This window comes from Pyrgilauda ruficollis, unplaced genomic scaffold (assembly GCF_017590135.1).
Source record: "Pyrgilauda ruficollis isolate IOZ18807 unplaced genomic scaffold, ASM1759013v1 scaffold25, whole genome shotgun sequence".
Taxonomy (NCBI): domain Eukaryota; kingdom Metazoa; phylum Chordata; class Aves; order Passeriformes; family Passeridae; genus Pyrgilauda; species Pyrgilauda ruficollis.
Window position 1 is genome coordinate 6206438 of NW_024523822.1, and position 14126 is coordinate 6220563.

At 37.7% G+C, this 14126-nt stretch overlaps 1 protein-coding gene across 3 annotated transcripts in view; it reads left to right on the plus strand.

Moving 5' to 3' along the window:
* The window catches only part of ARL15 (ADP ribosylation factor like GTPase 15), a 221964-nt gene that overhangs the window by 67271 nt on the left and 140567 nt on the right, over nucleotides 1-14126 (plus strand). For all 3 annotated transcript variants that reach the window (XM_041470797.1, XM_041470799.1, XM_041470798.1), the window contains one exon: nucleotides 12385-12529. In XM_041470797.1, coding sequence (XP_041326731.1) covers nucleotides 12385-12529 — 145 coding nt within the window. The remainder of the gene's footprint in view (nucleotides 1-12384; nucleotides 12530-14126) is intronic.

Below are 14126 nucleotides of genomic sequence, written 5' to 3' on the forward strand. Positions count from 1 at the left end.
AAGTACAGCAACACCCTGTTATTCTCTCTGTTCTGCAAACCTCTCACGTAAAAGTTCATCTATGTGTATGATGATTCTTCCTCCAGGTATCAGATACGGATTGTGTGCAGTGCACTAGGAAACCAAGGTGTAATGTCTCTTTCCCTGCTTTTATAGATTGCCATTTCTTCCTGATTAAGCACTGATCTCTTTAAGACACAATTTGTGATTGTATGCTCTTCTGGCAATAATCTTGACAGCATAATCTTAAGAATTTCTTATGAGGATGAGGAAACCAGATCAATTATATATTTTTTCAAATAAAGTCGCCTATATTATTATCACTTAAGAAAGTAAAATTCTTCCAGTGCTTTTTCAGTTACCATGATCTTTGACATGTTTTAGAGCAGTTCGTTTTTTCTGACATCCTACACTCTGTAACTCTGTTCCTCAATAATATAATCAAACTCTGCTGCACTCCTTAGTCCTTGTACAAAATGATATGATATATTCCATGCCTTGTTGTATCTTTTCATTGTAATAAATTGTTTTGAAGAATTACTTGTGAGCTGTGAAAACATCCTTTTCAGTGAAAAATCTTTGTGGCATGAACAGAACTGTGTGCATCTTTTCTCATGCTCTGTATGTTCCCTGTATTTCAAAAATACTGATTTAATGATATGTAGGTAATTGGCAGTTGCTGAAGTGTCACTATTAAAGTTTATTATGCCTTTATATTACAAAATCACAGCTTCCAGTTCTTTATTACAATTCTTTAGTAATCTGCTTTAGTGATTTTTAGGAAAGTGAATGTAAAAATTTAAGATACTTAAAACAAAAAGTTGAATTAAAGCCAGTGTACTGCTTTTACAACTAATCCTATGTCTTAGTCTCTAAAAGACAACTGTCTTCCATTTTTTAAGCCTGTTTTTATTCATAGTCTCACTCTGAATTATGCTACCAGCTACAGATTGCTTATATTTCTTTGATAGACTCTCATCATTATGGCAATTCTCCCTGGTCCTCAGTGATTTTTTCTCTCTAGCCAACAAAAAGGAGTTTCCCAGCTTGGCAATATTTATGCTGATCTAGAATAAAATATAAAATTTTAGTTCCTGTAAGAAGCAGTGAGTCAGTTCTTACTGAAGTGTCTGCACCTTCCTTAGAACATGTATTAAATCTCTCACAGCTGAGCATTAAATCAGCTGAGGAACGAAGCATCCCAGAGCTGTGCTCAGTTATCTGAACAACATGTAAAGTGTATTTCTGCTTAGATTTGTGATTGTATTCATCAACATCAGGTGTATTCTTAAGTAACAATCTCTTGCTTTTTTAAATGACATAAATTTTAATGGAACTGTTGCATAATAATTGCAGGACACTCATCACACTTTCAATGAAAGCAGTATCATTGGGAAACAGATTGCACAGGAAGGGCTCAGGTGCAGGGATTCTTTTAAAAATGTTAGTTTCCTAGAGCTGACTGGAGGCTGCACCTACTCAAAGGAGAAAAATTTAATTCCCCTTAAAAGGCTTTCAGCAGTTCTGAGACTTAAAAAAAAAAAAAAAGATCTGACACAGTGATACAGTCTTGTGTATTGAAGTGTTTCATGCCTCTTAATTGATAAAAAGTGGTGGTTGTTTCACCAGGAGAAATTTCTTGGCTTGGGCTGTCAGCGCCACAAAGCAGGCACACTGACTTACCCATGAGTCTGCATAGCTGTATGGCAGGCTGTTTCGTGAGCAAAGCCACAATAATGGGTGTTTTTACAAAAAAATAAACCTCGTTCTTGCCAACTTACATTTTCACCTAAAAAAATGTTAAAAATTCAGCCATGGCTTTTCACAGGCAACATAATCTGTGTGTCCAGAATTTGTCTGCACAATATTTTTTACCATTTATTTGGGTTTTTTCCCCCCATGTAACTCAAAAAGATGAATATGCATTGGTCAATACTAACTAAAAAAGAAAAAAAATACTGTTTGTGTGGTTGTTGTGTGAGTTTTTGTGGGTTTGGTTTGGTTTGTTTTTTTTTTTAATTTGGTTTTGTTCATTTTTTTTAAACAGTGCAAACTTGTGAAAACAACTATTCTCTGTAGTTAACACATTTGTCTGTAGGATCTGTTCCCTTCCCTATCAGCTGAAAATCCCCATCTCAAACTGAGTTGTGTTTCCCAAACTTTCAGGCACTAGAAGTAGAGCATCTCTTGGCATTCTCTTTAAAATGGTTTAAAGGCTGTGTAGTCCTTGATTTATGCGTTCTAAGGAATAATAAATTTCAGTTCTGATTTTGCAGTTCTAAGTGAACAAAATAGCCAATGGAGTCTTCATCAGCAGGGTGGCAGCTGAGAAGCTCCATGTAGGCAGACATGCCATATGTAGGCAGAAAAAATATCCAAACTTGCAACTGGAGTCAGGAGAAATGTGAAATGCCTATGTTGGAGCATGAGATGTTTTCAATGGCTGAAGTTTCTCAAACCTAACTCATTAAGAGTTTGATTGAGGCTAAACCTGTTCTGCATTCCAAGAGCCTTCCATTGATTAAAATTTGAAGAATTTTTAATGGTTCTTGAGATTCATATGCCTTCCTCTAATTGTATATTTTGGATTAATGTTTTTGTGTGGGTTGGTCTGTTTCCTCCCATGGTAGTAATGTGCTGTGCTAGCCAAGTAAAACTGTTATGCTGTATAAGGGAGTGGGAAGAGAGGTTCCTGTGTATATTCCCTAGGGTCTTTTGGTCAAAACAGGTATTCTCTTGAAGTTTCTCATTTTTTGTAAATATAGTGTACTGGGAAAGTAAGAGGAAAAGGCCACATAAGATTTAAATAATTCATAGGGAGCCTAATGCATAAGAGATATTTATAGGCTGCAATTATCTAGTGTTTCAAATTCAACACTGGAGACTGGTAACAGTCTATTGGCTCTCCCATTTCTGACTGCACTAATATTGGTATAATTCTTACTTCATTTTCTGGTGTTGAAGTGCAGTCTTGTCTTTAGTGTTCCAAGCAGAAGAATTCTTTGCCCAGAAGACCTGCACAGTCTGCAAAATCAGGCTGTCTTTGTTCTGTCCACCTCCTTCTATTATCTAAATCCTCCAATTACTTCTTGTTGGATTATGTGTACTGGTAATGATGTTAGGTGCATACACTGTTTCTATTTTAGTAACTTCTGTTGCATCAGTTTCTACTCATGTCTTCTTTCCTTATCCCCTGATAATTTTAGGGCAATCGAACATTTGTTGGTTTATTCACTTCTTGGTTTGGTATGCATGAGCAGAGAGCAGCAGGGATTCCTGAGCAGGTTTAAAAGTCACAGTTGAAATTGTACTTTGCCTCTTAATGTATTGTCACACTGTCATGATTGTGTTTAATTTTGCTTTATGGTATTTTGCAAATTGATTCTAAAGCTCTCGTGTTTGTGGCTTCCCCCTGCCCCACAAATGTCAATGGGTCCTTTTAGTCTCTCTGGGGTTTTTTTTGTTTGCTTGTTTGTTTGTTTGTGTGTGTTTGGTTTGTTGTTGAGTGGTGGTTTTTGGTTGGTTGGTTGGTTTAGTTTAGTTTAGTTTTTTCCACAGTTTTTTTTACTTGACTGATACTTACAATCTTATTGTGCTTACTATTCTATCTCAGCTATGAACTTGTTCAGGAAGAGCAGACTTTATAGAAAGCAGTCTGGACCACTGTCCTCAGAGATTTCTCCTCTTTTCTCTCAGATTTGATGTCAAGTATTAGTTTTGAAATTTTTTATGAGAAGGATCAAGACGTGTCTTGGGGCTTAATCTCAGAGGAAGCTTTGCCTCAAGTAAACATTAGTTATTTCTTCTTCTTCCCTCAAAACGCTTAGCGTTTCTCTAGGTTGCTTTGCTTTTTGATACTCAAGAGAAACACACAGCCCAGGAATTATTTTTGTTTATTTATGATTATGATGCCAAACAGCTCTGAAAGTTTTGGATGAAACTGGTTGTGAAAAATACGCTGGAGTTTGCCTGTTTCTGTAATGTTACTGATACAAAGGATGGAAGAAGTCAGATCTTGTTACTTTTTTCAGGGGTTTATTCGCTGGTATCACCTGAATCCCCTTTGAGATCTTCTGGCTGTTAGTGCATGAGGACACACTTCTCTTGTTTGTGCTTGGCTGTTCCCATGCTTTTTTCAACTATGTTTCAAATTAATTTGTGTTTATTTTCACTTAACTTTTTTTTTTTTGGAGACCATTTTGTTATATAGATCCTTTTGCAAAATGCAGAAGTTTCACTTCACAGGCCATGATGGGTCTTACTCTCTTGGTGTACTTTGAATTTGCCTGCAAGTTTTAAGAGTAGGACTGCAGCAGTAACTTTTCTTGTTCTTTACTTTTTAAATGCATGGAATACATTGCAAGTCTTCATTTACCTCCATCTAGTGTACAGCCAGATTCCTCTTTGCACCAGGTATATTTCTCTATTTTTTTCCTTTGACCCATTCCAGCATGGGGCTTAAAAATGTCACTCTGTTGCTTCAATAAATCTTCTTTTTGATATTGTTACCAAAGTAGTCCTATGTGTGCCATGTATGTCAGATACTAATGTCCAAGGTCTTGTGTACTTGTGAATAGTTTTTGAGGAGAAAAAAGAAACAAAGCATGCTGTTGCATGTGGCTGGCATGTAGTCAAGTAGACAGCTCAGAAAAAAATCAAAGAACACCAAGTGGTCTATATGCATCTTTCTGTATTTGTGATCCCATGTGAACAGAACAGAATTATTCATTCTATGCTGAAAAAAAAAAATTGTTTAGTAACCCACCTTGTAGCACACATAAATATTGGAAGAGCTTTCTATGTTTTGTCTCAGAAACTGTACAGGAATGACTTTTAGCAAGCTGAAAACTCAAAGGTGTTTTAGTTGTTATTTGTGTGGTTTTTTTGAGGGGGTGTATTAAGAAAAAAAAGTATACCTCTTTTATCCTTACCAGAAATTAGAAATGACAGGAAGTGTCACATCCTTAATTTTTGCACATTTGGGGGGTGCTGCTACTGCCTTTTTTCTTGTATTTTAGATGATTCCTCAGGCTTCTTTTAGTGTTGTTGTGTGTCCTTAAGTTGTGAAACTAACTGTTTGCAAAGGCTTTCATTCATCTTTTTTGTTGCCTTTGTCTCTTGCTGTTAAATGTGAATGGATGGGTGGATTGAATGAGTTACTCTTGTGCAATAAAACAAGTGGAAAGCAAACTGTCAGAGAGGAAACAACTTGAGCAATAATTCTACACTTGATGGAACTTAGAAGTGTCCAAGAGCCCCCTTGGAGCTAGATTTGACTCTGCAGTGAAGCGACTGTCTTCTGTTCAGAGTACCACCTGTGCATGTGCTTATAACTGTTGGCTGACTCAGCTTTGGTTTATCATAGCTGTCTGCCATTTAATTTTATGTAGGCTTTTAAATCATACTACTTCACTGACTATCTGAGTACATTTTGAACTTGATATTTATTCCTTCATTCTTTCTTCTAGTGTGAATATAAGGGAGAATCATAATTTGGTTTTGATTTTAAAGGGAGTGGGCAAGAGATTAAGGACAGAGAGGCTCATTTTCCATTTTGGATTAGAGGTTTGTGGTTTATTTTGGCTGATGGTAGGGAAAGGACTCCTGTTGCCTTACAGTTTCTTCCAGGGAAGTTATGCCTTTGGCTGCATTTATTGAATTTTTATGATTCCTGAACTTTGGGTCAAGCCTTTATCTAAGAGCCGTTCATGTGATATCAGATAAAACAAATTATCTCCTGCAATTTGACCCACTGTAATTGCATTATCATGACCATGAAGTCCTTTGAAATTATAGCTCTGAATGGCATCATATCTGGCCTGTCAGAAGACATCCAGTTCTTTCTTCTTAACTGTGCTTCCTCTAAGCCTTCTCTGTTGGTAGCAGAGTTTTCAAATATGTTAAAACATTAATATATCTCTGTAATTTGTCTGGTTTTAGTGCTTGAGCCTGTGTCTTGTGTCTTGTTCATCTGGGACTACCAGGGATGTTGAAAGTTTTTTTAAGGCTATTGCTTCTTTTGAGGTTCCAGAATCTGGCTACTCTGAAATACCACGAAGCTTTTGATAGGGGATGGTAAACAATTACAACCAATGAATCCAAATGTATTTCTTCATGGTCAGAAGGCAGAATTTGAGATTCCTGCTCTAGACCATATGTCCCTTTAATAGAGGAGGATCTATGTGAACCACTTGAAATTCAACAAGGTCACGTGCAAGGCTCTGCACCTGAGACAAGACAATCCCAAGCACCTTAGGCTGGGCAGAGAGCAGAAGGCTCTCAATCCAACAATCCCAACCAATCCCAACCACCTCAGGCTGGTTGTGAGCAGAAAATAGATTGTGAGCAGCTCTGCTGAGAAGAACTTGGGGGTGCTGGTTCATGAGAGGCTGGATGTGATCCAGTCATGGGCACACACAGCCCAGAGAGCCAAATGTGTCCTGGGCTGCATCCAAAGGGATGTGGCCAGCAGGGCAAGGGAAGGGGATTGTGCTCTTCTCCTCTGCTCTAGTGAGACCCCACTTGCTGTATCCAGCCCTGAAGTCCCCAGCACAGGAAGGAAATTGAGCTTTTGGAGTGGGTCCAGAGGAGGCCTGAGCATCTCTTTTATGAAGACAGACTGATAGAGCTGGGCTCGCTCAGCCTGGGTAAGAAAATGCTTCAAGAGATCTTAGAGCACCTTCCAGCACCTGAAATGAGCAGCCAAGAAAGCTGGTGAGGGACTTCTGACAGCAGCATGTAATGATAGGACAAGGGGGAATGGTTTTAAACTAAAAGGGGGTAGATTTATATAAGGTGTTAGGAAGAAATTCTTTACTGTGAGGTTTGTGAGACCCTGAAACAGATTGTCCAGAGTGTTGTGGTGATTCATCCTTGGAAGTGTTGGGTGTGGCTTTGAGCAGCCTTGTCTGGTGAAAGGTGTCTTAGCCCCTGGCAGGGCCGCAGGACCTAGATGATCTTTATGGTCCCTTCCAACCCAACCAATTCTATGATTTCTGTGAGGTAGGATATCACCAAGACTGTTTGCTCTTTAAAACTTCCTTGAGAAATTTTCTTCTGTCCTTTTTTACATTATCCTATCTTTAATGCCTAAACTAGTTGGTTTTTCTGCAGCTCAGGCTGATATAAATTGAGGAGGAGTAGATCCACATGGAGGAGGAGTGCTTTTGGTTCAGTCTGTGGGCTGGCCACTCACTCCTTAGTCAGGTTAAACTAGAGGATTGCTTTATCCTGTGCAAGGAGTGGTGTAGCAGGTTAGGAGACCTTGAGCCTTCCATTGGGGTGGAGGATCTTGAGTATAGTGGTCACTGCTTAATCAGAGAAGGTGTCTAGTCATGATGCTGGGAGTTTTACCTGTGCCGAACATCACTTGGCTGGCAGTGGCTACTTGCATCTACATTCATCTTTTTCAGTAGCCACAAAATGAACAATGAACAACAATCTTAGGTTTTGTTCTTATTACTGAAGTCATATAGATGAAGATGAATCCTGTTTTGTATTTTTTTTTTTAGAGGTACAACTACCTGTACAGCAGTATGGAAACTGAGGAGCCTGCAACTTTAGTTCACACTGTGAAATGCATGGAATTTTGTTGTAATAATTTAAAGTTAAGGTATTCACACAGTTAAAATTTAGTTTATTTATCTATCCTTCAAACCGCTTCCCCCCCCCCCCAATTTATAATTTCATTCTGGTGCCTTGTGTGTTTTATTGCTTGCATTCAATTATTCCACTGCTGTTCCCAGTTGTTTCCTATCGTTAACATTATGACTGTCTGTCTTGCGTCATTGTGCACCCCCCTTCACATTATCTCTTCAAGGTTTGAAGTTTCTTGTGCTTGCTTCATCTCAGACAACATCAGAACTATGAATCCTACTGTAAAAATTTTTAAAGTAAAAATTTTACTTTTTTTAATAAACTCCTTGAGTATTAATCAACAGCTTCAGAGGATTAACTAGTCCTCTGGATGTAAGTGTGTGCAAGTACTAGAAGCCTGTTAGTTCAAAGATACCTTAAATGAAAAATAAATTGTAAAAGGAGACCATATCCATAAGTAAAACCAAGATGGGGGGAAGGGAGCAGAGTTAGAGTTGAGCTTTCAACCTTAATTCTGTATTTCAAGAGTTCTGAATGCTTCGTTTGTTAGCATTAGTGCTGCACTAACTTAAAGTATTTTTCCATGAGTGTGTGTGTGTTTAACCAACTAAGCATGAAATCCCTTGCTTCTGTTTGTCCCTATTAAATAGTGGCAACAAAAGAAACAGACAGGAGATGGGTCCAGAACAAAGCAGAAATAATGGAGTATTTCACCCCAAAAAGGAGAGTGAAACGAGAAGTACAATGAGTAGGCAGAAACAGACTCAACAGCTGGAGGCAGTTTAATGTGTTGTAGAGAGTACTAATTCTGTTGCCCAGATCTTCAGTCTGTGATCTCTGAGTAGCACATATATCAGAAGTGTTTGGCCATCCCTGCCATATGCTTTTCCCAGAAGATATCTCCATAGGGCTTTAAAAGGACACTGTCTAGGGTTGTCAGCATAAATACTGGTGTGTCTAAAACCCAGAATCATCTTGTTGGGTTGGAAATCTGTGAGGAGGAGTAGAACTGGCTAGCTTCTTCCCTGAACTCTTAAAAAATGATTATACATGCACATGCACCATTAGTGCACACTGAAGAGTAAAATGAAAGTAACAGTGCTACTGAATATTGCAATGATTTCTGCAGACTGCAGCACAAGTAATAACTCCCAGTTTCCTGGATTAATCCATCCTTTTTTTTCAGAAACTGATTAAATGCATACATTTTTTAAAGGTACCTTATTGTTTTATTTTCAGTACTTAAAAATATGTTTCTTCATTAAAAAATTAATTCCTGACTCTCCCTGCCTGCCTCTGTTTTCATGTCTATTTCCCCATCCAGTGGCTATAGCTTTAAGTGTGATATTCTCAAAAATTAGGAAAGCTGACAATTTGACATGTCATTTCCGTTATACTAAGTAACGTCTTACCCTGATAAGACGAGAAGGCTCAAAAAAATGTTCCGTTTTTGTTTCTAGCAGTGGGGTCTGAATACATGACCATGTCCTAAGCAACCTTTCAGTGACTCTGCCAACTAGCTCTGCTTGACCCTGTATTTGCAGTAGTCCAATGTTTTCTTTTCTGTCTGCTCCAACACTTCCTCTGAGAGGCACTGTTTGGGTTTAGAGTTTGTTTTGTAATACCTAAAAGGCATGATTTTATTGCCCATTGAGCAAATCAAGTTTGGGAACCAATGGAGGAGACTTCCAGGTCTATATCTGGCAAGTTAATTTGAGCTTCTTTTATGCCTTTTGGGTTGACTAAATGGAGTGGAAAGTATGCTGGTTTGGGAAAGAACTGACCACTAGTTGTGAATTAAGCAACTCTCTCAATGTTTTTGATGTATTCGTGTTTTGGAATTCTGGAATGACTTCTTCAGTTACTGGTACACTTTTCTTGCAGTTTTGTGGTTTTCAGAGTGCATTGTAATATGTGATGACATCTTAAATAATGTGTAGCTGTAGTCCATGGTTATAAAATATTTCAGTATGCATTTCCTGTCTATAATGAAAGGCAGAATATAAGTTGCAATTTTATTTGTGTGGTCTGTGACTTCTGAATTTTTTACTCCCCACAGATACTGTGTAGCTACTAGATGCAGCTGTCACAGTTGTGATAATAAAGGTTTCATCTCTATAATGGATGCTTAAATGGCCCTAACTTTGTTAGGGAGCAGGTAACTTCAGGCTGCTGAGAGAACAGGAAGAGAGAGATCAGACTGTTTGTATGGTGATATTTCCAATGGGAAAGATGTTCATTGAGCTTGAGTAAGGAGGGTTGCGAAACAAGTTTATAAAGTCTAAATCTGTTTTTACAAGCATCCTCTACAAGAATTTCTCATCTCAGCTGCTGCTAAGTGCTATACATAACAGCTTAAGTTTCAGCAGCTTTTTGAAGCTAGAATATTAAAAAAATGTTTTCATTATAACTAAATCAAGTTACTGAAGGAAATTAGCCTAGCAGAAGGACAAAGTCATGAATGTAGCAAAGATAAGGGAATCATACCAAATAAAATACAAGAGTGGTCCGAGGGGAGTAATGTTTCTGTCTTCTAGGGGTCTGTCTGAAATTTTCATGCCTAACTGTGCTTAGTAGTAAAGGATAAGTGAGAGGGTGATGAGTCTACGTATGCTACTTTGGAGATGCAATCTGACCTGGATTTTTGATCATTTGTTTCATCCACAGCATATAAAGATTCTCCAGTCTAAGTTGGACTTAAGGAGTTGGCAGTAGAGAGATGCTGAATTTCACAAACCTGCCTGTCACCCACAGAGCCTCCATATACGTTTTACAATGAGCAGAAATTATCTTTCACAGAACTATTTGTTATTAGATGTTGTCAGGGCTTGAGTGTCATGTTTGGTGGCATAAGTGGCTGGCCAGAGAAGCACAGAATTCCATCAGCTCTTCTATTCCTTTATGTTTCTCAATGTCACATCAAGAGGTTGTTGCAAAGATGCCATGATGACAGGGACAAATGGAATCCTTTTAAAGACTGGCTATAGAGGGTCTGACACAGCCTCAGGAGCTCTGGCAAACTGAAGGATTTTATGTGGCCTTCAGCTTGATATCCATTAAGTGGAAGCTCTATTTAAAGGAATTAATCTTTTTCAATGAACTCAGTTGGCCTTTCTCACTTAAGTACCACAGTAGAATGTTTGCTGTGGCTTTGTAGAACCTGTGAGATGAGTATAAACTAGTAAATGAATAAAAAAATCAGTAATTAAAGCTAATAGGCAAATTTATTCCTTTGAGTTATGGACACAAACAAGAGGAAACCTTCTTAAAAAAACAGATTTGATTTTTGAATCAAATCTTCATACAGGCAAAGCTATTATTTTTGAAATCTGCTGCTTTTATTAAGCTTAAATATTATTGTACAAATTCTTACTTCTTATAAAGTGTTGCCTTTCACTCTTTTAAAAGATGCTGAAGTAGTTTTGTAGGTTTCCTGAATGTGTCTTTTGCTTCTTCAAAGCAATGAAAACTGTTTTGGCAGCATGTGTAATAGCTTACCATCTATACTGAAAGAATCCAATTAAAGTTCTGTGTTGAGTGAGCTGTCGTTTTATAATCACATTCTCACTGGACGACTTGCTCACAGGGTCAGACCCCACTGTTTGCATTAGAGTCTTACTGACATCACTTCAGTTGCTCTGCTCCTCCAGTAGCCCTCAGTGAGAAAACCTGGGCAGTTGTCAAGACAAAGTAGGTTAAGGTTGTAAGGACTGGATTTCTTTTCCTGCAATCGGTGCGGTGCAGACTTGTGGTTAAGATGGAAATAAAGAGCTGGGGTTATGTAAAACCAGAATGTGTGAGAAAGGGCTGATTGCACAGACATGTTTTCCCTTCCCTATTAGAGCAGATGTCTTCCTTTGGTATAAAGGTGGTAGATACTGGGGAAAAAGTTATTTATGTCTATGTATATTGGGGTGGCGGAAGTCTACCTTGGAAATTAGTGGGTAATTATGCTTTATACATAAAATATAAATTTCCTAGATTTCCTGGAATTGTATGCTTTTAGATTTTTACATAAAAAGTTTCTAAATTGCATATAGACAAAGAACTGAAGAACTTAATGAGGGCCTAAGGCACCTTTTGGAAACTTGGCCTACTTTGTCAAAGCTGTTTAAGAGAAGTAGGCAGAAATCTGAAGTAGGCTTTGTGTAAGAGATTTTTATTTGTTTACATTATGATTAATTTATACTTCTCCAGGGAAAGTGAGATATCTATCTGGTTTTTTACTAGATCTTTGTCCAGAAAGATTTATTTGTTTATTTATTTATTTATTTACAAGCTGTTGTTCTGGGCTGAAATGCGTGACAAAGCAAGCCTGGAAAGGATATTAGTGGAGCAAAGGTCTCTGATTCTTTTCTTTGACTACAGGTAGAGCCTGGTCAGTAGCTGCTCAGGATTGGCTCTGATATTCACACCAGATATTGCATGAAATTAGCACAGGAAGGAAACTCATGCATAATCAGCTGCAGAGCTGTATAGGGCATGAGCCTGTCTCGTGGTGTGAGCAGTTTGTGCTAGTTGGGAAATAGACACACAGCTTTTTGATGTTTAGGTGAAAAGTTAACATGTATACTTGTTTTCTTATAAAGTTGTTCTAGATTTTAGTTGATGTGGTCTTAGTCTATTAATTGTTGACTTAGTCAAAATGATAAGTTGGAATAATACTTTGCTTCTCTCCAATGCCTTCAAGTTTATAAACTTCCTTCTTAGAAGGTTAAAGGAATAAACATTTGCCAAAAAAGAAAACTAACCTCTTCCTTTTGTTTTTGTTTTGCCCTACCCTGGCAGTGTTTTAGAGCACTTTGCTGCAAGGGACCGCCACCACCACGACCTGAGTATGACTTGGTTTGCATAGGCCTCTCTGGTTCTGGCAAGACAAGTCTTCTGTCTCAGCTCTGCAGTGAAAGCTCGGAGAATATCGTGTCTACCACAGGTAGGTGCTGTTTTTATTCCATGGTGTGCTGGAATATTGCCCAAAGATGACTACTGAAACACATAGCAAAGGCTGTAGAGAACTTCAGCCTACTTATATTGCTGTTGAAAGTACTTAATGGATCACTTTGCAGCTACCAATACTTTCTTTCAGTATTTGTTCCTATATTGGGGAATACCCATGAGAACATAGAATTTGGAATATGTTAAAAGTAAAAAATGTGTGGTCTAATGAAGCAGAACCATAACATACTGTACTGTAGACACACATTAAAATGTTTCTTTCTTCTCATTTTACTTTGATTTTTAAACAGTCTCACTATATATTGGAGAGAAGGGAAGAGAATGTGCTGTAAAATAGAATAAGACAGTGATGCTGTGAGACTTTAATTGGGATTTATTTCTGTATGTACTTGGTCCATGCTGCCTTGTGGTATATGGTAGTGACCGAAAAGAAAGAAGTAATGGAAATATGATTTTTTTTGTGATAATCCCAGCTTTTTAGATGAGTAACAGGCTTGTTTATGTAGTAAGGGCAGATTGTGATCAAAAGAATCAATTTACAGAAAATTGCAGTGGAGATACATAAAAACAGACAGCACAACCACAGATAAGAAGTATCTTAAGTCCAAAAAATTTGAATAGGCATCTTGATAATGGTGAACCGGAATGTCTAATACTGAAAAGCATGTTTTGATTGAAAAACCCCCAAAACAAAACAACAGCCAACAAAAAACAAACCAAGAACAAAACAGCTCCAGAAAAAACAGAAACAGACATGTGAATTCAGTAAGAAGAGGGAATACCTAGCTGAAAAGTTCAGAAAGAGGGCAGATTAGGTCATGGAGGTTGAAGAAATCAGGTTCAGTGGCTGCAGCAATTATTAAGGTTGGTTTGCTGATGGAACTGATACTAAGTGTTGTGCAAGTACCTTGTGTTTACAGTAACACAGCTTTGTCCTATAGCTGTGGTTCATGGGCTTGAATTTCAGGATTGTGCCTTAGCAACCCTAACTGTTTTTCAGTGTATGTTTTCTTAATCTACAAGAACATAAGATTATTTAATACAAATGTAAGTAAAATGTAAAACAGGTACAAGAAAATAGTGTTTTTATTAACCTGTGAATAATTAACCTGTGGCCTCTGTAGTGGTATTACTGGCAAGGTTAGAGAGATCTGACAGTCAGCTGTGAGAAGGTGACTAACTCAAAAAGTTAGAAGGAAATTGTAGAGTAATGAGCCTTTTTAAAAAATTTTTTTGTCCCTCTCTTGTGCTTTATCTTGGGATTAAAACAGATTATACTTAAGCAGTTTAGACCCTGAAATAAATAGTAACAGCAATATAAATAGAAGTATAGAGCTGTCAGAGAAAGTAATGAAAATACCGCTAATTAAAAATTAAATTGATTTTGTTTTTCTAGAGAGGTGCAATAAAATACCATTATATGATGAGGTAACTTAGGAATGAAAACCAGCTCTGGAGAATACTAGGCAGGCAAACCAAAATGATGCACATCTAGGGTATTCAGTTTATAATAAATCTTCTTAAATGTGGCGTATCAGACAATATTGTGGACTATCCAAGAATACAATGTGGCA